The sequence below is a fragment of the Hypomesus transpacificus genome, chromosome 19, assembly GCF_021917145.1.
Source record: "Hypomesus transpacificus isolate Combined female chromosome 19, fHypTra1, whole genome shotgun sequence".
Lineage (NCBI taxonomy): Eukaryota > Metazoa > Chordata > Actinopteri > Osmeriformes > Osmeridae > Hypomesus > Hypomesus transpacificus.
The window spans coordinates 12,645,365-12,672,201 of NC_061078.1; the positions used below are offsets into that span (position 1 = coordinate 12,645,365).

General features: G+C 45.3%; 1 protein-coding gene across 1 annotated transcript; it reads left to right on the forward strand.

Annotated features, from left to right (window-relative positions):
* Positions 1-276: 276 nt before the first annotated feature.
* LOC124481466 (mucin-5AC-like) lies at positions 277-26,523 on the forward strand. The gene is made up of 48 exons (XM_047041393.1): positions 277-381; positions 681-731; positions 937-1,198; positions 1,321-1,435; positions 1,604-1,694; positions 1,863-1,969; positions 2,106-2,322; positions 2,489-2,614; positions 2,758-2,875; positions 3,073-3,211; positions 3,456-3,566; positions 3,673-3,742; positions 3,888-4,025; positions 4,117-4,281; positions 4,757-4,851; positions 5,125-5,251; positions 5,428-5,683; positions 5,778-5,830; positions 6,027-6,127; positions 6,483-6,634; positions 6,998-7,136; positions 7,239-7,349; positions 7,442-7,621; positions 7,871-8,110; positions 8,277-8,433; positions 8,546-8,674; positions 8,785-8,932; positions 9,049-9,098; positions 9,195-9,398; positions 9,521-20,035; positions 20,156-20,466; positions 20,669-20,840; positions 20,986-21,233; positions 21,401-21,584; positions 21,987-22,182; positions 22,466-22,644; positions 22,806-22,875; positions 23,043-23,173; positions 23,289-23,323; positions 23,442-23,610; positions 23,851-23,949; positions 24,660-24,700; positions 24,838-24,960; positions 25,043-25,141; positions 25,354-25,482; positions 25,768-25,807; positions 25,949-26,072; positions 26,169-26,523. The coding sequence occupies exons 1-48, from the start codon at positions 285-287 to the stop codon at positions 26,374-26,376; spliced, it is 17,022 nt and encodes a 5,673-aa protein (XP_046897349.1). The 5' UTR covers positions 277-284; the 3' UTR covers positions 26,377-26,523.
* Positions 26,524-26,837: the final 314 nt, after the last annotated feature.

Consider the following 26,837-nt stretch of genomic DNA (forward strand, 5'->3'; position numbering starts at 1 on the left):
AGCACATGAAGAAAGAAAGTGGTGCTAGGTGGGATCCACTTTCTGAGGTGGAAACACAGTGAGGCATGTAGTCTATGTCGGCAGATATACATGTGCTAAAGTGATTGTGAAGTACATGTTTGTGTACTCATGTGGTCTGTGTTGAAGTGGGCATACAGGTGTGTGTGGGCTGCTCGTAATGGGTTTGGATTTGAACTCCACACCTCATCTGCGGCCACTCCTCCAAGTGTATAAAGACCTGCCTTAGTCTCCACTCCTTTCTCAAATCCCCTGAGAACAACCAGATGATCAGTCACAGGAGCGCCATGGGGACTCGAGGGCCCCTCGCATGGCTGTTAATATGGATGACTGTGTCAGGCAGCTTGTTGTCGTCCTACACAGGTAGGTCAAACCTCTAGGTCTTGACTGAGATTGTGTGTGCTGCGGAGAGGTTGGAGTTCCTGAAGCGTTCTAGATCTAGACCGTGGCTCTGCTGTTTACCTTCTGGGACAACCGTAGTGCCTGATCAGGCAAAGTTCAGGCCTGCTTTTCAGTGCCTCTACCAAGGCGTAACATTTGTTTGATGAACGTAGGACCTGTTGGAGCACTACACACAGTTTTAGTTACTGGACAAAAGATTTCACAGCAGTGTGTTGTGGAAGCTTGCTGTTTCTCATTCAGATGATCTCTATTGTTTTCAGAGGCCACTGTCAACATCCTTCCATCAATGTCAAGGACACCTGAGATTGCAGGTGAGCTGGTTTGCAGCATCCCCCAGGTTTACAAAGTGGGAGCTCAGAGTTCTGTGTCTCAGAATGTCTGTTGCACGTTTTAAATTTCAAAGAAAAAGTTATAAAATAAAGAAATACACATGAAATATATTTCTGGGTTCTAAATGGTATTTTAGCGTGTATTTTTCAGACACTCTGGTTGACTTGTTGCCCCTCTTGTCCACAGGAGTGAGCCCAGTTCATAATGGACAAGTTTGCAGTACATGGGGCAACTACCACTTCAAGACCTTTGATGGGGACATGTTCCAACTGCCCTCCACCTGCAACCATGTCCTGACCTCACTGTGTCATAGCAGTTATGAGGACTTTAACATCCAGATGAGGAGACAGGTGGTGAACAACCTACCCACCATCAGCAAGATCACCATGATGCTGGACGGCACCACTGTGGAGATCTCTAAGGACTCCATCCTGGTCAACGGCGTGGTGTAAGTCTGTTGGACAATCATTAAATGAAAACACAAATAAATAAATGGCAATTTCACAGCAGACCAATTCTACCCTGAACCATATTCCTAATGTTTTTGATGACTTGCTCTTCTTTCTCCAGGGTGCTCCTGCCTTTCAGCCAATCAGGCATCCTCATTGACAAAACTCCCACCGACATCAAGGTCAAAGCCAAGCTTGGACTGGTCGCTGTATGGAACGAGGATGATTCCCTCTTGGTAGGATAATGCTTAATGTGATTTCCTTAAAGAAAAAATGTTAGATTAACTTTTGAAAGACTTTTTTGACTGTTTCAACTGACAACATTTGACCACAACCCAATACCTGTAGAATGGTGGTACTGTGTTGTAAATAGCATTGCATCTCCTTATGTGTTTTATGTTTAGCTGGAGATTGATGCTAAATACAGAAACCAGACCTGTGGCTTGTGTGGGGACTTCAATGGGGTTCAACTTCAGAATGAGTTCTATAGCAATGGTAAGCTTTGGCAAAATCTTCTGCTTTCCCAATGAATGTGCCCTGACATTAAATGGGAAAAATCTGAGTTAATGCTCTATATTACAAGCACTGGTCCTATGAGCTTCCAAAATCAGATGAAAACTTTCAGATTTTGTAAAAGACTAATTCCCTTTCAATTTTCCAAAGGTGTAAAGATTTCCCCTGAAGACTATGGAAACTTCTGGAAGATGGACGGACCAACTGAAAGCTGCACTGAGTCCTCTATTCCCTCCGTTGAGAGCTGCGGCAACCTGGTAACCTACATGTCATAAAACAAATATAATATTAAAATCTAAATTAGACATATCAATAAACTCTGCAGAATAGGGCACTTCGAACACACTCATTTCTGACCTCTGTGTGTACGTGTGTGTGTGTGTGTGTCTGCAGACTGCAGTGTGTGAGCAACTCCTTTCAGCCCCAGCCTTCGGCAGCTGTCTAGGTCTTCTGGATGTAGCATCGTTCACCAAAGCCTGCATGGCAGACTTGTGCCATTGTAACAACAGTGCCGAATCGTTCTGCCTGTGCAACACCATGTCAGAGTTTTCTCGCCAGTGTGTCCATGCAGGAGGAACACCCACGCAGTGGAGGACCCCTCAATTCTGTCGTAAGTCAACCTTCTGTATTCGACGCACAGCTCACCCCTCTCCACTTATGACACACACACACAGACAAATACCCATACTGTCCTAACAGAAATATCAGCTCAGATAACTGCTATTTGTCTGTTTGACACAATTTTGAATATTGAGTTTTCATTTAAATTTTCACAGCAAAGTCATGTCCCAACAACATGGTGTACCAGGAATGTGGCAGCCCCTGTCCTGACTCCTGTTCCAACCCCCAGACCAGCCACATGTGTGATAGCCACTGTACCGACGGCTGCTTCTGCCCTCCAGGTACACAGAGCTCTCTGATTTCCCAGGACTAACTCTGTCTACCTATGGACCTGATCATGACTTGTGATAAGTAGTTCTACGTGCTAAACTCCAGTTCAATGGTGCATACTCAACCTGTGTTCTCTTCAACCCCCCTCCAACAGGCACTGTGCTGGATGACATCAACAACAGAGGTTGTGTCCCTCTGACTGAGTGCTACTGCAAATACAACAACAAAATCTATGCCCCTGGACAGACCTACTCCAGCTCATGCAAAAACTGGTATGATGCCACCCTGACTCATCGTTTAGCGCTCCTGGACACACATGGATAAAATACCTTTGTTACCTGACTTTCTTTTCTCTCCATTTCGGTCATTATTTGGTCTATTCATTCAAGGAAAGTCAATACACAACAAGAAGGAATCCACAATCTCTGTGGTCTTTGCCCCTCTCATAACACTGTGTTGTTCCATGTAGCATGTGTTCCGGTGGTCAGTGGAGCTGCCAGCAGAAGGACTGCCCAGGGACCTGCTCTGTGGAGGGAGGGTCTCACATCAACACCTTCGATGGGAAACTCTACACCTTCCATGGAGCCTGCTCTTACGTGCTGGCTAAGGTACACCACTCTTCACTACAGAGCTCAGGCTTCACTATCGAGGCAAATAATCACTCTACATCGACTCATTTCTGCCTGAATGATAAACGTTTTGAGACAGAATCTCAGTGGCCTATTCCTAGTTGCATAGTTGTCTTGTAATTAGATATGTTAGAGTATATTTGTGTTTATGTCAGTCGTGTTTTGTTCAAAGCATGTGCAAAGCATTGTCCTGTTCTGAAATATTGGAATTTTTATGTCGCAGGACTCTGACGGACAGCAGTTTGTTGTCCTTGGAGATCTGGAACAAAATGGTCTTTCTGAAAGTGAAACATCCTTGAAGACTGTCACCCTGGCTCTCTCTGGAGGATCAACTGTGAGGACATTGACCTTAATATCCTGACATGCAATGTCTGAATATTAACAAGAATATGAATAGAATATCTATAAGAGTATTAATGTAATTCATCCTTTGTGTGCAGGTGATCTTCATACAACCTAGTGGGAAAGTCTTTGTCAACGGAATCTACTCTCAACTTCCCTTCTCTGCTGGTAAGCTTTGATAGGGGTGACACATTCATGCTGGCAATGATTTAGCTGGTGAGGATGATGTGGATGATGCTCTGCTTATCATGTGTATATTGATGGTTGGGATGAAAATGATGTTGAACTCAAGCAAATGCTGTCCCACCCTCAGGTGGAGCCACCGTGCTCAGGGCCTCAACCTCCTTCCTGGTGGTACAGACCTCTGTAGGCCTGCTGCTGGAGGTACAGTTGCAGCCCATAATGCAGGTCTACATCACTGCACCCCCGAGCCTGCACAACAAGACCTCAGGTAGGTCCTTGGTGCTTTTCTACTAGATCTGACGTGGAGGGTCTGTGTGTCTGTGGAGGTTTTGGTGTGAAATCTGTCCTTTCTTTTGTAGGTCTCTGTGGAAACTTCAACAACAACCAAGCAGATGACTTCCTAACTGCAAGCGGGTTGAGAGAGGGCACTGCTGTGGGCTTTGCCAACACCTGGAAGACCCGCGCGAGTTGCCCGGATATCAAGAGCAGTTTTGAATCTCCCTGCAGCCTCAGCTTTGAAAACGGTAATCAGTCTGGACAATGTCCGGCCTTTTGAATAAACTACAGATTTAGAAGGTCTAGGCCCATTCCAAACATTGCTTGAGAGACAGGAGAGATATGAAAGAACAAATAGTCCTCATAGATAGTAAAGCAGAAAATCTAAAATCTGAAGTTTGTTTACGGCAAAATAACAAATAACAACAACAACAAAGTTAATTTATTAGGCTAACAGGAGTATTCATGATAATGAGAGTCGAAACAAGTAAAATGAACACTCCTTGTGATAAATCAACACTTTAGATGGTTAGAACGGTGTAACAATAGCAACGTCTCAACAACAGTGTAACAAAAATTACAACTCTCACTAGAATAATTTGTGCTGTGTCTTTCATAGTTCTACAATGATCTATACTGTCGAAGTTAGCAACAAGAGCAATTTACCAGTAACAGAATTTAACATAATTTGTGTAAACTACGTTTGTGATTTTGTCCTTTCAGAAAAGTATGCCCAGCATTGGTGCTCCATGCTATCGGACCCTAAGGGTGTGTTTGCTGCCTGTCACTCAGAGATCAGCCCAGACTCCTACAAATCTGTGAGTCCCTCCTTTCGTGCTCTCAGATGTCTAGATTAGCATAGCTAGCTATCACAGCATGGCTAACAATAGTCTAAAGAACAGCCAAACAGCAGTAAACACAGACTACTTTACTACAGCTAATTCAGCTGGTCATTTTACTAGTATAGCAACTAAGAAAGCTAGCATAACATTAATATAATTATATAGCTTAACCGCATAATTGTATTGATAATTAAATGTTAGCACCATCCACATTGAAGGAATTAATCATGTTTTCTGTTCTCCGTGTAGAACTGCATGTATGACAGCTGTAACTGTGAGAAGAGTGAGGACTGCATGTGTGCTGCTGTCTCTTCCTACGTCCACGCCTGTGCTGCTGCAGGGATCATGCTCAACAACTGGGGAAACACCATCTGCAGTGAGTTACACACACCTGTTTACAACATCCCCGAAACACCTGTGCAACAGGCCAACAACATACCAAAAACACTTTGTGATTCATTCTGCAACTCAAACGTCCTTCCTTAAATATTTGTAAGTAGACCTTCAGCTCTCAGGCTGTCACACTTACACAATGCAATTTCCCCTCCACAGCCAAGTACACTAGCTCCTGCCCCAGTACTATGGTCTATGACTACAGCATCACTAGTAGCAACCGAACCTGCCACTGCTACAGCAACTCTGACCCCACCTGCTCCATCACCTTCACGTCTGTGGCCGGGTGTGTCTGTGCTGAGGGAACCTACCTGGATGATACTGGCAAGTGCGTGGCCCCATCCAGCTGCCCCTGCTACTACAAGGGCTCAGTGGTGCCACCCAGCCAGGTCATCAGCAAGGATGGAGCCATGTGGTGAGAGACCCACACACCCACATGCCAGCGCATAGCTGTCAGAGATGCTTATTGTGCGTTGGGAGATCATCATGATATTTGTTTGACATTTCAGCACCTGCAAAGAGGGAAAACTCAACTGTATTGGAGAGTCTGACCGTGTTCCATGTGAGTTTTATTGTGTTGGATTTACAGTACAACAACTCTGTACGGACATAAGACTTTCTTACACACTGCCACTTTAAAAAACAATGCTGTCTGAGTGTTATAATAATCTGCAGACTGTTATTCTACATTTGAAAGTACATGATTTTGTCAGACAGACAACTATTGCAATCACACAAAATTATCTTGATATTCCCAGCATGCCAAGCACCCATGGTATATTTCAACTGCTCGAGCGCGGCTCCCGGTATGAAAGGCTCAGAGTGTCAAAAGAGTTGCAACACCCAAGACATGGCCTGTGTGAGTGACACACCCTGCAGTGTTCATATGGAACACCATATGTCATACACACTACATTCACTACACAGGAAAATCTCTTCGAACCAAGATTCAGCAAAGCTTAACATTTCTATGAGGTATAGTTTAATTACAGTTCAAGAATAAGAATGTCCAGAATGGAGGTGATTGAGTGGTGACCCAACAGCATTACCAGTGTTCCAGCTCACAGTGAAGCATTATAGAGTCTTATGGATGCTGGCAAGAAGGACTTCTAATAGCTCTTCTTATGACACCGGGCTGTCCCTTATCCTCAAGTTCCTCTGCGAATATATTTGGTTTGTAAATTCTGATTATCACCTGTGATGTCCTATTCCAGGTGAGTGCAGAGTGCATCTCTGGCTGTGTGTGTCCATCTGGTCTGCTGTCTGATGGGAAAGGGGGCTGCATCAAGCCTGATCTTTGCCCCTGTTTCCACAACGGAGTTCCATACCAATCAGGAAACAGCATCACAGTGGACTGCAATACCTGGTGAGCCTATGTCTTTGCTTATCTTCTGTCAGTGTAATATATGTCTGTCTAAATCTACTGTAACCAACCTTTCTCTCTGTATCTTTGTAACACATTTGCAGGTATGAATTTTTAGAATCAAATTAATCGGTCTGAATCCAACTAAGCTCTCTGTCGGGATCCAGCCTTCTTGTTTGTCTGAACGTAATGTGTTTAGTATGTATAAAATACTGTATATATGCCTAAACCTAATCTATTGTAAACACATGATTATCTGTTTATAACCAAACTATGTTTGGGAATTCAACAGCTCTACGAGAAGACTTTCATCTCTGTACTGAATGTTTGTGTCTAACTCAAAGTCAACCTGTTTACCTCCTCTAGCACATGTAAAGACAGGAAATGGGAGTGTACTGACAACCTGTGCCATGGCACATGCTCTGTCTATGGAGACGGACACTACATCACCTTTGATGGGAGACGATACACTTTTGATGGGAGCTGTGAATACTCCCTTGCCGAGGTAAGCTCACCAAGATACCCATTGGATTACTAACTGAGCCTGTTTGAAAAACAACAATAACCTGATGATTCATGTGATGGGTGTTGTGTGTGTCCTGACCAGGACTATTGTAGCAGCAAGCAGAACCAGAGCAGCTTCAGAGTCATCACTGAGAACGTCCCCTGTGGAACCACAGGCACCACTTGCTCCAAGGCCATAAAGCTGTTCCTTGGGGTTCGTAGATTCAGCCTGTCGGTTTTGGTTTCACCGATCTGGGAATACAAATCGGAATCTTTTCCTGATCAGTCGTGTGCTTTCTCCTTCAGGACACCGAACTGATTTTGACAGAAGGCAACTATCAGGTGGTCCAGAGAGGACCTGGGGAGGTTGTGCCCTACCAGATCTATACCATGGGGATCTACCTGGTCATAGAGGCCAACAACGGCCTCATCCTCATGTGGGACAAGAAGACAAGCATGTTCATCAAGCTCAGTCCACAGTTCAAGGTGAGTTTAAACATGAAGCTCAGCTTCCGGTATTGAGCAATTACCTTTATGACTTCTGTGCATGGCGAGAAAAGCAACACCATCCTTGATGCTATGTTTTATAGGACACTATTAGGATGGGAATGAGGTTGCACATTCAGTATATTTTCGTCTGTTTGTCTGTTTGTCTGTCTGAGATATGTATCTGTTAATCATGTACTATCTTGTCTGCTTGCCTGTTGGTCTGATTTTGCCATGATTTCTTTCCAGGGAAAAGTATGTGGTCTATGTGGTAACTATGATGGAAACGCCATGAATGACTTCACCACCAGAAGCCAGGCTGGTGTTGTCAATGCTCTGGATTTTGGCAACAGCTGGAGAGTGTCTGCCAGTTGCCCTGAGGCCAAGGTCCAGCAGAGCCCCTGTACGGCCAACCCCTACAGGCAGTCCTGGTCCCAGAAACAGTGCAGCATCATTCAGAGTGAAGTGTTCTCTGCCTGCCATTTTAATGTAAGTTTGCTCAATACCTCACTGTCAGTCAGGTTCCCCATTCATTTTCATTTGTAAATGAACATTTTGAATGTAATTTTAAAACCCCAAAACAAGAATCAGGCCTTTCATATTGTGTATGTCAGTGAATGTACAAACATTTTATGGCTTACCTGTCATTATGTAGGTTGACCCCACACCTTTCTACGATGCCTGCGTCCGAGACTCGTGTGCTTGTGACAGCGGAGGAGACTGTGAATGTTTCTGTACCGCTGTGGCTGCTTATGCCGAGGCCTGCAACGAAGCTGGAGCATGTGTGTCCTGGAGAACACCACAGATGTGCCGTACGTCTTCAAACATGCCTCAAACAACTCAAATTGTCAGGGTGCAATGAAGCCTGTGGAAAGAGACGTGAAAATACAGAACTAATGGAGTGCATGTGTTCATTATTTACAGCTCTGTTCTGTGATTACTACAACCCCCCTGGTGAATGTGAGTGGCACTACAATCCATGTGGAGCTCCCTGTATGAAGACCTGCAGGAACCCCTCTGGGACATGCTCCTCTCAGATTCCTCCTATAGAAGGTACAGAGCGGGCACATGAATGCAGACCCTAACTCTAGCTACGGTACTCTTCCCCTGACCTCTAAATCCAAACAAAGTACCATTACTTATGTGCTTTTATTTGATTTTAGGTTGCTACCCCAAATGTCCGCCAACTCTACCTTACTTTGATGAAGACACCATGAAGTGCGTGAGTCAGCAAGACTGTGGCTGCTATAAGGATGGGAAACACTACAACAGTGGAGACAACGTCCCAACAACAGATAACTGCTTTACATGGTATGTTTTACAATCCATTCAGTCGTCCCATTGCAGCTGGAAGCTAATATTGGAACGAAAGTATACTGTGTTCTGTTGTCAATAATAAGTAAGCAAAGTTGTGTCTTTTTGTGAAGCTCTTGTGATGGTGCATCATTGACGACTGTCTGCAAATATGATGTCCAAGGTATGGATGCATTGGCTAAAAATTGAATGGTATGTAATTGACATCCATAAATGTCTGTTGCATTGCAATTCTAAACAATATCCCATACCCATTTAGCTTGCACATGTGTGTACAATGGAAACAAATATCCGTTTGGACACACCATCTACAACACTACGGATGGACATGGCCACTGCATCATAGCAGTGTGTGGAGAGAATGGTTTAATCAAGAGGATCATCAATTGCCCAACCACGCCTTCTCCCACGACTGTATCTACCCCCACTGTCACTCCAACAAGTGTTTTCACTTTCTCAACAGGTAGATGAAGGAGTAGTATGTATAATGTCCAAGTAACATGAATCTTGTTGTTAACAGTTTTTTGAACTTAATACATTGTTGGCTTTATATTTATGAAAACACAGTTGTTTTTCTATCCACAGCATCAATGACAACAACAACTTCACCCCAGACCACAGCACAAACTGAGGCACCTACTTCTTTTACGACGTGTGGACATCCCTGTGTGTGGTCAGTTTGGTATGACACCGCATCCCCCACACTGGGAACTCCAGGAGGGGACTCTGAAACATACAAGAACCTCAGAGCAAAAGGATACAAAATCTGTGATCAACCAAGCCAGATTCAGTGCAGAGCTGAGAAGTTTCCAAACGTCAGCATTGAGCACATTGGGCAGGTGGTGCAGTGTGAAATTGCTGAAGGTCTGACGTGTAGAAATGAGGACCAGTCAGGACCCTTTCCTCTCTGCTTCAACTACCAAGTGCGTGTCCTCTGTTGTGATGAGGACCTCTGTACATCCAAGCCTCCGCCTACTCTGCCACACCATGTGACAGCGACTACAACATCAACAACTGTCTCAACCACAAAACAACCCAAACCCTGCCAGGTATGCGATTGGTCTGGCTGGCTCAATGTGGCATACCCACAATATGGTCCAGAAGGAGGTGATAATGAATCAATAAAACATCTCATAGAAGCTGGAAAACATGTATGTGAGAAGCCAGAGGCGATCAAGTGTCAAGCAGCGCGATACCCTGGGGTTCCAATAAGTGAACTGCATCAACAAATAGTATGTAACACTGAAGTTGGATTAATTTGCAAGAATATAGATCAAGGTATCCCTCCAATATGTCTTGACTATGAAGTTAATTTGGAATGCTGCAAGACAGTGGAGTGTTCAACTATATCTCCCCCTACAACACCATCAACAACAACATCAACCACAACTCCATCCACAACAAATCCGAGAAGTACCGCTCCTCCTAATACTCCAACTACTCCAACGACTACATCTCCCTCTACAACTACAACACCAACAACGACAACATCGCCTACCACTACATCCACAACCACTCCAACAACCCCAGTTTCAACAACACCATGCTCTGGTACGACCACTTGTCATTGGTCAGACTGGATCAACCTCGGCCAGCCCACTCCTGGCTCTGAAGGTGGAGATAATGAATCCATAAAGAAGATCATTGGTGCTGGTTATCACATCTGCTCCTCGCCAAAGGCTGTTGAATGTAGAGCAAAACAGTATCCAGGTCTTACAATCTCTCAGCTTGGACAAGACGTGACCTGCAGCCCAACTGTTGGACTCATTTGTCAAAACAATATGCAAGGACTTCAGCAAGAGTGCTTCGACTATGAGATCCGAGTCCAGTGTTGTGATTGTGGACCTACCCCAACCACAGTTACCAGCACAACCAAGCCTACAACACCAACTCCCACTACAACTACAACACCCCCTACAACTACAACAACAACTCCCCCTACAAGTACAAGTACAACTACTCCTACAAGTACTACACCCACAACGACAACATCGCCTACCACTACATCCACAACCACTCCAACAACCCCAGTTTCAACAACACCATGCTCTGGTACGACCACTTGTCATTGGTCGGACTGGATCAACCTCGGCCAGCCCACTCCTGGCTCTGAGGGTGGAGATAATGAATCCATAAAGAAGATCATTGGTGCTGGTTATCACATCTGCTCCTCGCCAAAGGCTGTTGAATGTAGAGCAAAACAGTATCCAGGTCTTACAATCTCTCAGCTTGGACAAGACGTGACCTGCAGCCCAACTGTTGGACTCATTTGTCAAAACAATATGCAAGGACTTCAGCAAGAGTGCTTCGACTATGAGATCCGAGTCCAGTGTTGTGATTGTGGACCTACCCCAACCACAGTTACCAGCACAACCAAGCCTACAACACCAACTCCCACTACAACTACAACACCCCCTACAACTACAACAACAACTCCCCCTACAAGTACAAGTACAACTACTCCTACAAGTACTACACCCACAACGACAACATCGCCTACCACTACATCCACAACCACTCCAACAACCCCAGTTTCAACAACACCATGCTCTGGTACGACCACTTGTCATTGGTCGGACTGGATCAACCTCGGCCAGCCCACTCCTGGCTCTGAGGGTGGAGATAATGAATCCATAAAGAAGATCATTGGTGCTGGTTATCACATCTGCTCCTCGCCAAAGGCTGTTGAATGTAGAGCAAAACAGTATCCAGGTCTTACAATCTCTCAGCTTGGACAAGACGTGACCTGCAGCCCAACTGTTGGACTCATTTGTCAAAACAATATGCAAGGACTTCAGCAAGAGTGCTTCGACTATGAGATCCGAGTCCAGTGTTGTGATTGTGGACCTACCCCAACCACAGTTACCAGCACAACCAAGCCTACAACACCAACTCCCACTACAACTACAACACCCCCTACAACTACAACAACAACTCCCCCTACAAGTACAAGTACAACTACTCCTACAAGTACTACACCCACAACGACAACATCGCCTACCACTACATCCACAACCACTCCAACAACCCCAGTTTCAACAACACCATGCTCTGGTACGACCACTTGTCATTGGTCGGACTGGATCAACCTCGGCCAGCCCACTCCTGGCTCTGAGGGTGGAGATAATGAATCCATAAAGAAGATCATTGGTGCTGGTTATCACATCTGCTCCTCGCCAAAGGCTGTTGAATGTAGAGCAAAACAGTATCCAGGTCTTACAATCTCTCAGCTTGGACAAGACGTGACCTGCAGCCCAACTGTTGGACTCATTTGTCAAAACAATATGCAAGGACTTCAGCAAGAGTGCTTCGACTATGAGATCCGAGTCCAGTGTTGTGATTGTGGACCTACCCCAACCACAGTTACCAGCACAACCAAGCCTACAACACCAACTCCCACTACAACTACAACACCCCCTACAACTACAACAACAACTCCCCCTACAAGTACAAGTACAACTACTCCTACAAGTACTACACCCACAACGACAACATCGCCTACCACTACATCCACAACCACTCCAACAACCCCAGTTTCAACAACACCATGCTCTGGTACGACCACTTGTCATTGGTCGGACTGGATCAACCTCGGCCAGCCCACTCCTGGCTCTGAGGGTGGAGATAATGAATCCATAAAGAAGATCATTGGTGCTGGTTATCACATCTGCTCCTCGCCAAAGGCTGTTGAATGTAGAGCAAAACAGTATCCAGGTCTTACAATCTCTCAGCTTGGACAAGACGTGACCTGCAGCCCAACTGTTGGACTCATTTGTCAAAACAATATGCAAGGACTTCAGCAAGAGTGCTTCGACTATGAGATCCGAGTCCAGTGTTGTGATTGTGGACCTACCCCAACCACAGTTACCAGCACAACCAAGCCTACAACACCAACTCCCACTACAACTACAACACCCCCTACAACTACAACAACAACTCCCCCTACAAGTACAAGTACAACTACTCCTACAAGTACTACACCCACAACGACAACATCGCCTACCACTACATCCACAACCACTCCAACAACCCCAGTTTCAACAACACCATGCTCTGGTACGACCACTTGTCATTGGTCGGACTGGATCAACCTCGGCCAGCCCACTCCTGGCTCTGAGGGTGGAGATAATGAATCCATAAAGAAGATCATTGGTGCTGGTTATCACATCTGCTCCTCGCCAAAGGCTGTTGAATGTAGAGCAAAACAGTATCCAGGTCTTACAATCTCTCAGCTTGGACAAGACGTGACCTGCAGCCCAACTGTTGGACTCATTTGTCAAAACAATATGCAAGGACTTCAGCAAGAGTGCTTCGACTATGAGATCCGAGTCCAGTGTTGTGATTGTGGACCTACCCCAACCACAGTTACCAGCACAACCAAGCCTACAACACCAACTCCCACTACAACTACAACACCCCCTACAACTACAACAACAACTCCCCCTACAAGTACAAGTACAACTACTCCTACAAGTACTACACCCACAACGACAACATCGCCTACCACTACATCCACAACCACTCCAACAACCCCAGTTTCAACAACACCATGCTCTGGTACGACCACTTGTCATTGGTCGGACTGGATCAACCTCGGCCAGCCCACTCCTGGCTCTGAGGGTGGAGATAATGAATCCATAAAGAAGATCATTGGTGCTGGTTATCACATCTGCTCCTCGCCAAAGGCTGTTGAATGTAGAGCAAAACAGTATCCAGGTCTTACAATCTCTCAGCTTGGACAAGACGTGACCTGCAGCCCAACTGTTGGACTCATTTGTCAAAACAATATGCAAGGACTTCAGCAAGAGTGCTTCGACTATGAGATCCGAGTCCAGTGTTGTGATTGTGGACCTACCCCAACCACAGTTACCAGCACAACCAAGCCTACAACACCAACTCCCACTACAACTACAACACCCCCTACAACTACAACAACAACTCCCCCTACAAGTACAAGTACAACTACTCCTACAAGTACTACACCCACAACGACAACATCGCCTACCACTACATCCACAACCACTCCAACAACCCCAGTTTCAACAACACCATGCTCTGGTACGACCACTTGTCATTGGTCGGACTGGATCAACCTCGGCCAGCCCACTCCTGGCTCTGAGGGTGGAGATAATGAATCCATAAAGAAGATCATTGGTGCTGGTTATCACATCTGCTCCTCGCCAAAGGCTGTTGAATGTAGAGCAAAACAGTATCCAGGTCTTACAATCTCTCAGCTTGGACAAGACGTGACCTGCAGCCCAACTGTTGGACTCATTTGTCAAAACAATATGCAAGGACTTCAGCAAGAGTGCTTCGACTATGAGATCCGAGTCCAGTGTTGTGATTGTGGACCTACCCCAACCACAGTTACCAGCACAACCAAGCCTACAACACCAACTCCCACTACAACTACAACACCCCCTACAACTACAACAACAACTCCCCCTACAAGTACAAGTACAACTACTCCTACAAGTACTACACCCACAACGACAACATCGCCTACCACTACATCCACAACCACTCCAACAACCCCAGTTTCAACAACACCATGCTCTGGTACGACCACTTGTCATTGGTCGGACTGGATCAACCTCGGCCAGCCCACTCCTGGCTCTGAGGGTGGAGATAATGAATCCATAAAGAAGATCATTGGTGCTGGTTATCACATCTGCTCCTCGCCAAAGGCTGTTGAATGTAGAGCAAAACAGTATCCAGGTCTTACAATCTCTCAGCTTGGACAAGACGTGACCTGCAGCCCAACTGTTGGACTCATTTGTCAAAACAATATGCAAGGACTTCAGCAAGAGTGCTTCGACTATGAGATCCGAGTCCAGTGTTGTGATTGTGGACCTACCCCAACCACAGTTACCAGCACAACCAAGCCTACAACACCAACTCCCACTACAACTACAACACCCCCTACAACTACAACAACAACTCCCCCTACAAGTACAAGTACAACTACTCCTACAAGTACTACACCCACAACGACAACATCGCCTACCACTACATCCACAACCACTCCAACAACCCCAGTTTCAACAACACCATGCTCTGGTACGACCACTTGTCATTGGTCGGACTGGATCAACCTCGGCCAGCCCACTCCTGGCTCTGAGGGTGGAGATAATGAATCCATAAAGAAGATCATTGGTGCTGGTTATCACATCTGCTCCTCGCCAAAGGCTGTTGAATGTAGAGCAAAACAGTATCCAGGTCTTACAATCTCTCAGCTTGGACAAGACGTGACCTGCAGCCCAACTGTTGGACTCATTTGTCAAAACAATATGCAAGGACTTCAGCAAGAGTGCTTCGACTATGAGATCCGAGTCCAGTGTTGTGATTGTGGACCTACCCCAACCACAGTTACCAGCACAACCAAGCCTACAACACCAACTCCCACTACAACTACAACACCCCCTACAACTACAACAACAACTCCCCCTACAAGTACAAGTACAACTACTCCTACAAGTACTACACCCACAACGACAACATCGCCTACCACTACATCCACAACCACTCCAACAACCCCAGTTTCAACAACACCATGCTCTGGTACGACCACTTGTCATTGGTCGGACTGGATCAACCTCGGCCAGCCCACTCCTGGCTCTGAGGGTGGAGATAATGAATCCATAAAGAAGATCATTGGTGCTGGTTATCACATCTGCTCCTCGCCAAAGGCTGTTGAATGTAGAGCAAAACAGTATCCAGGTCTTACAATCTCTCAGCTTGGACAAGACGTGACCTGCAGCCCAACTGTTGGACTCATTTGTCAAAACAATATGCAAGGACTTCAGCAAGAGTGCTTCGACTATGAGATCCGAGTCCAGTGTTGTGATTGTGGACCTACCCCAACCACAGTTACCAGCACAACCAAGCCTACAACACCAACTCCCACTACAACTACAACACCCCCTACAACTACAACAACAACTCCCCCTACAAGTACAAGTACAACTACTCCTACAAGTACTACACCCACAACGACAACATCGCCTACCACTACATCCACAACCACTCCAACAACCCCAGTTTCAACAACACCATGCTCTGGTACGACCACTTGTCATTGGTCGGACTGGATCAACCTCGGCCAGCCCACTCCTGGCTCTGAGGGTGGAGATAATGAATCCATAAAGAAGATCATTGGTGCTGGTTATCACATCTGCTCCTCGCCAAAGGCTGTTGAATGTAGAGCAAAACAGTATCCAGGTCTTACAATCTCTCAGCTTGGACAAGACGTGACCTGCAGCCCAACTGTTGGACTCATTTGTCAAAACAATATGCAAGGACTTCAGCAAGAGTGCTTCGACTATGAGATCCGAGTCCAGTGTTGTGATTGTGGACCTACCCCAACCACAGTTACCAGCACAACCAAGCCTACAACACCAACTCCCACTACAACTACAACACCCCCTACAACTACAACAACAACTCCCCCTACAAGTACAAGTACAACTACTCCTACAAGTACTACACCCACAACGACAACATCGCCTACCACTACATCCACAACCACTCCAACAACCCCAGTTTCAACAACACCATGCTCTGGTACGACCACTTGTCATTGGTCGGACTGGATCAACCTCGGCCAGCCCACTCCTGGCTCTGAGGGTGGAGATAATGAATCCATAAAGAAGATCATTGGTGCTGGTTATCACATCTGCTCCTCGCCAAAGGCTGTTGAATGTAGAGCAAAACAGTATCCAGGTCTTACAATCTCTCAGCTTGGACAAGACGTGACCTGCAGCCCAACTGTTGGACTCATTTGTCAAAACAATATGCAAGGACTTCAGCAAGAGTGCTTCGACTATGAGATCCGAGTCCAGTGTTGTGATTGTGGACCTACCCCAACCACAGTTACCAGCACAACCAAGCCTACAACACCAACTCCCACTACAACTACAACACCCCCTACAACTACAACAACAACTCCCCCTACAAGTACAAGTACAACTACTCCTACAAGTACTACACCCACAACGACAACATCGCCTACCACTACATCCACAACCACTCCAACAACCCCAGTTTCAACAACACCATGCTCTGGTACGACCACTTGTCATTGGTCGGACTGGATCAACCTCGGCCAGCCCACTCCTGGCTCTGAGGGTGGAGATAATGAATCCATAAAGAAGATCATTGGTGCTGGTTATCACATCTGCTCCTCGCCAAAGGCTGTTGAATGTAGAGCAAAACAGTATCCAGGTCTTACAATCTCTCAGCTTGGACAAGACGTGACCTGCAGCCCAACTGTTGGACTCATTTGTCAAAACAATATGCAAGGACTTCAGCAAGAGTGCTTCGACTATGAGATCCGAGTCCAGTGTTGTGATTGTGGACCTACCCCAACCACAGTTACCAGCACAACCAAGCCTACAACACCAACTCCCACTACAACTACAACACCCCCTACAACTACAACAACAACTCCCCCTACAAGTACAAGTACAACTACTCCTACAAGTACTACACCCACAACGACAACATCGCCTACCACTACATCCACAACCACTCCAACAACCCCAGTTTCAACAACACCATGCTCTGGTACGACCACTTGTCATTGGTCGGACTGGATCAACCTCGGCCAGCCCACTCCTGGCTCTGAGGGTGGAGATAATGAATCCATAAAGAAGATCATTGGTGCTGGTTATCACATCTGCTCCTCGCCAAAGGCTGTTGAATGTAGAGCAAAACAGTATCCAGGTCTTACAATCTCTCAGCTTGGACAAGACGTGACCTGCAGCCCAACTGTTGGACTCATTTGTCAAAACAATATGCAAGGACTTCAGCAAGAGTGCTTCGACTATGAGATCCGAGTCCAGTGTTGTGATTGTGGACCTACCCCAACCACAGTTACCAGCACAACCAAGCCTACAACACCAACTCCCACTACAACTACAACACCCCCTACAACTACAACAACAACTCCCCCTACAAGTACAAGTACAACTACTCCTACAAGTACTACACCCACAACGACAACATCGCCTACCACTACATCCACAACCACTCCAACAACCCCAGTTTCAACAACACCATGCTCTGGTACGACCACTTGTCATTGGTCGGACTGGATCAACCTCGGCCAGCCCACTCCTGGCTCTGAGGGTGGAGATAATGAATCCATAAAGAAGATCATTGGTGCTGGTTATCACATCTGCTCCTCGCCAAAGGCTGTTGAATGTAGAGCAAAACAGTATCCAGGTCTTACAATCTCTCAGCTTGGACAAGACGTGACCTGCAGCCCAACTGTTGGACTCATTTGTCAAAACAATATGCAAGGACTTCAGCAAGAGTGCTTCGACTATGAGATCCGAGTCCAGTGTTGTGATTGTGGACCTACCCCAACCACAGTTACCAGCACAACCAAGCCTACAACACCAACTCCCACTACAACTACAACACCCCCTACAACTACAACAACAACTCCCCCTACAAGTACAAGTACAACTACTCCTACAAGTACTACACCCACAACGACAACATCGCCTACCACTACATCCACAACCACTCCAACAACCCCAGTTTCAACAACACCATGCTCTGGTACGACCACTTGTCATTGGTCGGACTGGATCAACCTCGGCCAGCCCACTCCTGGCTCTGAGGGTGGAGATAATGAATCCATAAAGAAGATCATTGGTGCTGGTTATCACATCTGCTCCTCGCCAAAGGCTGTTGAATGTAGAGCAAAACAGTATCCAGGTCTTACAATCTCTCAGCTTGGACAAGACGTGACCTGCAGCCCAACTGTTGGACTCATTTGTCAAAACAATATGCAAGGACTTCAGCAAGAGTGCTTCGACTATGAGATCCGAGTCCAGTGTTGTGATTGTGGACCTACCCCAACCACAGTTACCAGCACAACCAAGCCTACAACACCAACTCCCACTACAACTACAACACCCCCTACAACTACAACAACAACTCCCCCTACAAGTACAAGTACAACTACTCCTACAAGTACTACACCCACAACGACAACATCGCCTACCACTACATCCACAACCACTCCAACAACCCCAGTTTCAACAACACCATGCTCTGGTACGACCACTTGTCATTGGTCGGACTGGATCAACCTCGGCCAGCCCACTCCTGGCTCTGAGGGTGGAGATAATGAATCCATAAAGAAGATCATTGGTGCTGGTTATCACATCTGCTCCTCGCCAAAGGCTGTTGAATGTAGAGCAAAACAGTATCCAGGTCTTACAATCTCTCAGCTTGGACAAGACGTGACCTGCAGCCCAACTGTTGGACTCATTTGTCAAAACAATATGCAAGGACTTCAGCAAGAGTGCTTCGACTATGAGATCCGAGTCCAGTGTTGTGATTGTGGACCTACCCCAACCACAGTTACCAGCACAACCAAGCCTACAACACCAACTCCCACTCCAACTACAACACCCCCTACAACTACAACAACAACTCCCCCTACAAGTACAAGTACAACTACTCCTACAAGTACTACACCCACAACGACAACATCGCCTACCACTACATCCACAACCACTCCAACAACCCCAGTTTCAACAACACCATGCTCTGGTACGACCACTTGTCATTGGTCGGACTGGATCAACCTCGGCCAGCCCACTCCTGGCTCTGAGGGTGGAGATAATGAATCCATAAAGAAGATCATTGGTGCTGGTTATCACATCTGCTCCTCGCCAAAGGCTGTTGAATGTAGAGCAAAACAGTATCCAGGTCTTACAATCTCTCAGCTTGGACAAGACGTGACCTGCAGCCCAACTGTTGGACTCATTTGTCAAAACAATATGCAAGGACTTCAGCAAGAGTGCTTCGACTATGAGATCCGAGTCCAGTGTTGTGATTGTGGACCTACCCCAACCACAGTTACCAGCACAACCAAGCCTACAACACCAACTCCCACTACAACTACAACACCCCCTACAACTACAACAACAACTCCCCCTACAACTACAACAACAACTCCCCCTACAAGCACAAGTACTACACCCACAACAACAACAACAACATCATATACTACTCCTACAAAACCTAGCACTCAGCCCCCACCCCATTGTTGTCTTTTCAATGATGTCACTTACCCAAGAGGTAAGCACTCACAACATCTACCCCATGCCTAAAGTAATAATTGTATATGAATCCCAAGATGTATCATCCTTCACCGATTCCCTCAATGATTTGCTTCCTTCCACTTTTTGCTTCTTTTAGGTGCTGTGATCTACAATGTTTCTGACCATGATGGATGGTGCTACGTAGGTTATTGCAGCAATTCCTGTGAAATTGCAATCAACTCTAGCCTATGTCTATCAACACCAACTCCTCCCACACCAGCAACCCCTACTACAACAACCCCTACTACAACAACCCCTACTACAACAACCCCTACTACAACAACCCCTACTACAACAACCCCTGCTACAACAACAACGCATATAACAGCAATAACCCCTAAAACAACCAAAGCTACCATTAAACCACCAATTGTAAAGCACTGTGACAATTTACACCCACCAAGAAAGGTAACCTCATTGTTTGAGACCAGTTTTGATCATTGTTTGTTGTAGTATGGCAAATTACACCACATTTCTGGACATACACATACCTGTTTTAATGTGTACATTATTTCAAAGAAACATGCAGCCATCATCTAGAATACAGTGACGTTTAATTTTGACAATAGACCGGGATATCTGAGAAATAATCCTGTTGTTTTTCTTCTAGAATGGGCAAAGTTGGAAACATGACACATGTTCCAACGCAACATGCATCGAAGGAGACGTGACTATCCACCATGTTCCTTGTGAAGATCCCAAGCCCATAGTTTGCCAAAACAACTATCCCCCAATAAGAGTTTATGATGACTCTGGGTGCTGCTATCAGTACCAGTGTCAATGTAAGGACCAGTCTTAGTGGAAGGACTGACCCAATTTTAGACCTACAGTAGCCTCTAACTGTACAATTAATTCAGAAAGTCAGACATTTTGATCACTATCAATCAAAGCTACAATGCAATGACTTGCTTGTTTTTTCTTTCCCAGGCATCTGTTCTGGTTGGGGAGATCCCCACTATATCACATTCGATGGAACATACTATGGCTTCCAAGGAAACTGTTCCTATGTTTTGGTCAAAGAAATCCTACCCAAATACAACTTCAGTGTAACCATCGATAACTACTTTTGCAACTCTCCAGACGGCCTGTCCTGCCCTCAGTCCATTACTGTTTACTATCACTCCTATCAGATCTACATGACGCAAAAAGACCTTAATGGAGTTTTCACTAACCTGGTAACTTATCTTGATGATTTAGTTATGGGGTGTTTCTTTATTTTAAAAAAATATTAGGCACTGGGATGTAATATGTTATTTAGATGTACAGTTTGTAAATGTGTTTTAGAGATCAGCATTTGATGATTTTTCAGTCCACTTCTCATAGTTCATATCATTTTTCTCAGATTTACGTCAACAACAAGCGCATCATCCCAGCCTTTGAGAATGCAGATTTCCGTATCACAGACAATGGCATTGAATCAGCGGTTATCATCCCAGAGATCGGTGCCAAGGTGACCTTCACTGGGCTCATGTTTGCCATCTACTTACCATATGCCAAGTTCCACGGAAACACCGAGGGACAGTGTGGTGAGTTCATCCTACACTCCCAGTGACACTCACTATTATGGACTGCTCACCCTCAAAGTCATCTATTCTGCAATGTATTTCATGCTTAATTCATTTAATTTCCCAAAGTCTTGAATGCATTATTAAGCAATGGGCTCATCCTGGTGTTGATGTTTACATTTACATTTATTCATTTAGCAGGCACTTTTATCCAAAGCGACTTCCAAGAGAGATCTTTACAAAGTGCATAGGTCACTGATAATAACAACAAGATAGCCCCAAGAACATTGCGAGTTGCCAAAACATGAAGCACATATTGTGAACAACCAAAATAAGTGCCAAAGTGAAGAACCATAAGAGCATGTAGTTAAGCAAGTTACAATTAAACAACATGAACCGCTGATGTCATGACTTGTTCCCCAGGTACCTGTGACAACAACCGCACAGATGACTGCATGCTGCCCACTGGGCAGGTCATCTCCTCATGTCCAGACATGGCCAACTCATGGCATGTTCCTGACCACAACAACAGCCACTGCTCTGCTCCACCGACTCAACCTCCCACCACTGTGCCCTCTCCACCATGCAATGCGGCCATCTGCGAGATCATCAAGACTGAGTGAGGATACATTTTGAACTTGTCTAAATTTTATCCAAAAACATAGCAGGTAGTTTCACAATTTCCATATCAAACAAGCATATGCCATTTTACACCTTTTTTACCTTGAGAGCTATAGATTTAATTTATCTTAATGGCACTGGAATCCATGACACCATCATTACTGCCAATAACATGACACATTAACACTTTCACTATTGGTTGAACACAGGACAAAATATGATACAAGGGACAGAACCTGAAGAGGTACAGTATATAATAACCACAACTTTGCATCTCTCAGCGTGTTTGCATCCTGTCACAAGATCATCCCTTACGAGGCCTACTATGAGGCCTGCAACTTTGACGTCTGTCACATGACCAACGTCACAATTGGCTGCAGCAGCTTGCAGGTGTATGCAGATGCCTGTGCACAGGCAGGAGTGTGCTTCGAATGGAGGAATGCCACTGACGGATTATGTGGTACGTAGTTCTCTCATTGGGTCTTCGTACAGACAGTAGACCTGTCTATCTTACCATACAAGCCGGGATGCCCAAGGAGCCTCTCTAGCTCTGACACACTTAGGTGGCGAGTTTCTCTGATAATTACATAGGTGCTCAGGATGCCCTCTCTCTTCCTTTAGACTTCAATTGCCATGCACCGTTGGTGTACGAGGCCTGCGGCCCTGCAGTGGAGTCGACGTGTAACCTCAGGTATGCCTGTCGTTGGTCTTTTTATATAAAAAAAAACACACAAATACGAATCCAACAAACATACACCGCATAGCATGCCAGATTCTAAAACACAAAAGCTGGTGAGTGGCTGAGTTTATGGGCTTGACAAACACTGAAGTAGTGACTGAGTTATGGCGATTGTACAGGTACAATCTGAATTTCATCAAGACCGAAGACGAATACACTTCCATGACAACCATGGAGATTGAGGGCTGCTACTGCCCCAGTGGCACCACACGGTTGAGCCCAGGCAGCCACATCTGCATCCCCATCTGTGGTGAGCATGGTCACCTCACTACAGGACACCTTGACACTTTGACATGTTTGATCAAACCTACCAGTGTATTTGCAACCAATAACCAGTGACTTTTTGGGGGGTGGGTGTTTCTCAGATGTCTGCTATTTGGGAAACGAAATATGGAAAGAGGTACATAAAATGTTTGTTTATATAACTTGTTTGGAGAGTACGATTTTGAGTACAGTTTTTCAACTTTTTAATGCTGCAGTGATTCACTATTAACATACATTATTATTGTTTTTGCCAGGTCAACGAAATATGGGTAGAGAACTGTACAGAGTGTGTATGTGAGAAAGCCACACTGCAACCGTATTGCCAGCCCATAGGGTGCCCCACACAGGCCCCACTGTCCTGCAACCAGCAGGGTCAAGTCAGAGTTACAGAACAGGATGGCTGTTGTCAAAAGGACAAGTGTGGTGAGTTATCTCTTATTCAAACTCAATGCCAACCCAAGTATTAACCCTAATTCTATTCTTAATTGAAACCCTACTTTTTAACCAAAACTTTACTTCAGCAGGGTCAGTAAGCCAGTGCTATTAGAGAAGTGAAGATAAACGCAATAGAGACGATTTCGAGACATTCTTATAATGTTTTTATCTGTAGAACCCACTTCCCTGTATCCCATGGTAACTCAATGTTGGTTTCTCCCCTTGCAGTGTGTAATTCCACAAAGTGCTCCTCATCCACACTCACATGCCCCCCTGGCTACAAGACAGAAGTGTCATGGGGAGTTTGCTGCCACAAAAGCAGCTGCGGTGAGCTAGTTGTAGATGTGTGAACAAGTGTGAATTTCTTTGTCGTAATACATGTTCTAATATTTATTCATTTAGCAGACGCTTTTATCCAAAGCGTCGCTTTTTTGTTTTAATATGTTCAGTATTTTTTGAATTATCTGTGCTTTGGAACGTGTATAATTGTGCATTCCAATTTGGTAAAAATGTCATGAACATTTGCATCAACTACATTGCAACTATTGCATAGCAATACCAACAATAAAAACATTGTTGGTATTGAATGCATTGCTATGTAATTATAATTGGTATTAAGTGTAAATGTTAAAGGTTATTACAAAAGTGTGAGCAGGCACAGTATAGGGTAGGGGTGTAAGGGGTGAAAGGGCGTTGTAAAGGGAAAGTTGAAGGTTGTGTTACCAGAATAAGGTCAACGTTGACATCCATTTACCCCTGGAAAGCCCAACATCCTCAGCTTCATAATAGAATGTTAACAGTGACCATGGCATGTGGATGTACCCTTTACAACACCCTTTACAATACCCTTCCACTCACCTCTAAACCCTTTCTCCAAACTGCTCTTTCTTACTCTGTTGTAATAACCCATTACACATGAACTTAATACCATTTAATTGTTGCTATGTAATTATTTGGTAGTTAATGTGACTTTATTATTAGAAGCGTTGACAAATGTGTGACACATTGCATGACTTGTGTACCTTATTGTTCAACAGTACCAAAGGATGTATGTGTGTTCAACAACACTGAATATCAGGTGAGAATATACAAACCGTGACCTATTAATAAATCAAACGTGGAGGAAAACATTTAATGTGGAGGTCAACACAGCTGGATACGTTACCATGACGACACGCCATTGAGACGGTCTGACGTATGTGCTCCCTTCCTTAGCCTGGAACCGTGGTGCCTAAGGACCAATGTCAACAGTGTGTGTGTGGTCCCAACATGGATGCCGTTAGCCACCTCCATGTTGTGGATTGTGTACCTGTGACCTGTGACACCAACTGCCAAGTGGTAAGTACCATGGGAGGTGGCATTAGGTTGTGTGTGTGTTTGCGGGTCCTGTCTGTGTTAACCCTCTCCTCGCCCACTGCAGGGCTACAAGTACCAGCCTATCGCTGGAGAGTGTTGTGGGAAATGTGTTCAGACGGGATGTGTGGTTCCGGTATCAGAGAACGCTACACACGTTGTTCAGGTCGGTCAAGTCAAGAATTGTTATTGTCCTCTGGGTAATAGTATACCACCGTATACTCATGTCAGTGAAGCTTTACCTTAAGATTACGTTATTTAGTTAAGTACCATACAGTTAGTGAGGATCTGTGACATTAACTCATTTCCTTTCTCTGTGTCCCCTCTCCCATCCCACTCTGTCCTCCCCACCTATCTGAATGTCCTGTGTGCGTGCAGCCTGGCACCATATGGTACCCCCCTGGGCAGCCCTGTATCAACTACGAGTGTGTGATCATCGGAAAGCAGTTCATTACAATTGAAGCCACGACCAAATGCCCAGACTTTAACCCAGAGGACTGCATCCCTGTATGTAAACACACACACACCATCACAACCCATACCACAGCATCTCGACCTATACAAGCAAATCTGTATCTTCTTTAATACAATCAAGTCATCATAACATGGATCAGAATGTGCCTTCGGAAATCAATACTATCTAAAGTACTTTTGGAGGAGGCTGCTGCCTCCTCCTGGAAATCATGAACATTGTACCTCATAGATCGATTGAGCTGGTATTGTACTCTACTTCCTTAACTGGTAACAATACAAATATTTTGCCCTTTGCTTTAATCATGTTATTGTTTGTAGGGAACGGAGGTCATTGCCCCAGATGGTTGCTGTCATGCCTGTGAGTGTCTGCCAGCAGTTTTCAGCTTGTTTTTAGAATTGTTATTATTAATAGTTTGAATATGCCTTTTAATAAATATTGAGCATAACGTACACATTTTGATAAAAAATGTCCCCTTTTTTTCCTCTCCCCGGCTTCCAGGTATCCCCCTGCCTAAACCATGTAACATCAGCAACACACAAGTTTATTTGGAGAACAACGGCTGTCTCTCCTCTCAGAAGGTCAACTTGACTTCCTGTGGAGGGTCTTGCGGAACCTACGCGATGTGAGTCCAGAGTACTATGTTGCATGTTCATGTACTCTCCAAGAACATGAACATGAAGATAACAACACGTCACTCTCTCTCTTTCTTTTGTTGAAGGTACTCGGCCAAGGCCCAGAACTTGGAACGCTCCTGTTCCTGCTGCCAGGAACTCTCCACCAGCAACAGACAAGTGGAGCTTGTGTGTAAGGATGGGTCTACTGTCAGTCACACCTACATCCACATTGAGAAGTGTGGCTGTCTGAGGACGGAGTGTATCGTACAGGAGGCCAGTCAGGTCACCAAGGGTCCTCGTAGGAGACGATGATCGCCAGACCGCCGGTCTGTTCAGACCAACCTTCTATTTATGTCGTGCTGTTAGAATAGATCTTTATTAGTCCATGCTTCTCACCCGTATATCTGTTTTTGTTGCAAAGCAAACATTCTAATAAACCTGGCATTACGCTATTCATGTCTACCTCTGGTCTGTCATTGTGATCCCTGTGTGCTATTTCTATCTGCAATCAGGAACACCAAACAGACCCCTCACACATATCACAGACACCAGTCATGAAGAACGCTGGTAGCAAGAACCGTCTCGTGTTAGGATTTTGAACTACACCAATTCAACACTATGCCATATACATGTTGAGAATCCCGTGTCATTTAGCAGACACTTTTATCCAAAGCAACTTCCAAGAGAGAGCTTTACAAAAGTGCATAGGTCACTGATCAAAACAATGAGATAGCCAAGAACCAAAAGAGCATGTAGTTAAAAAAGTTACAATT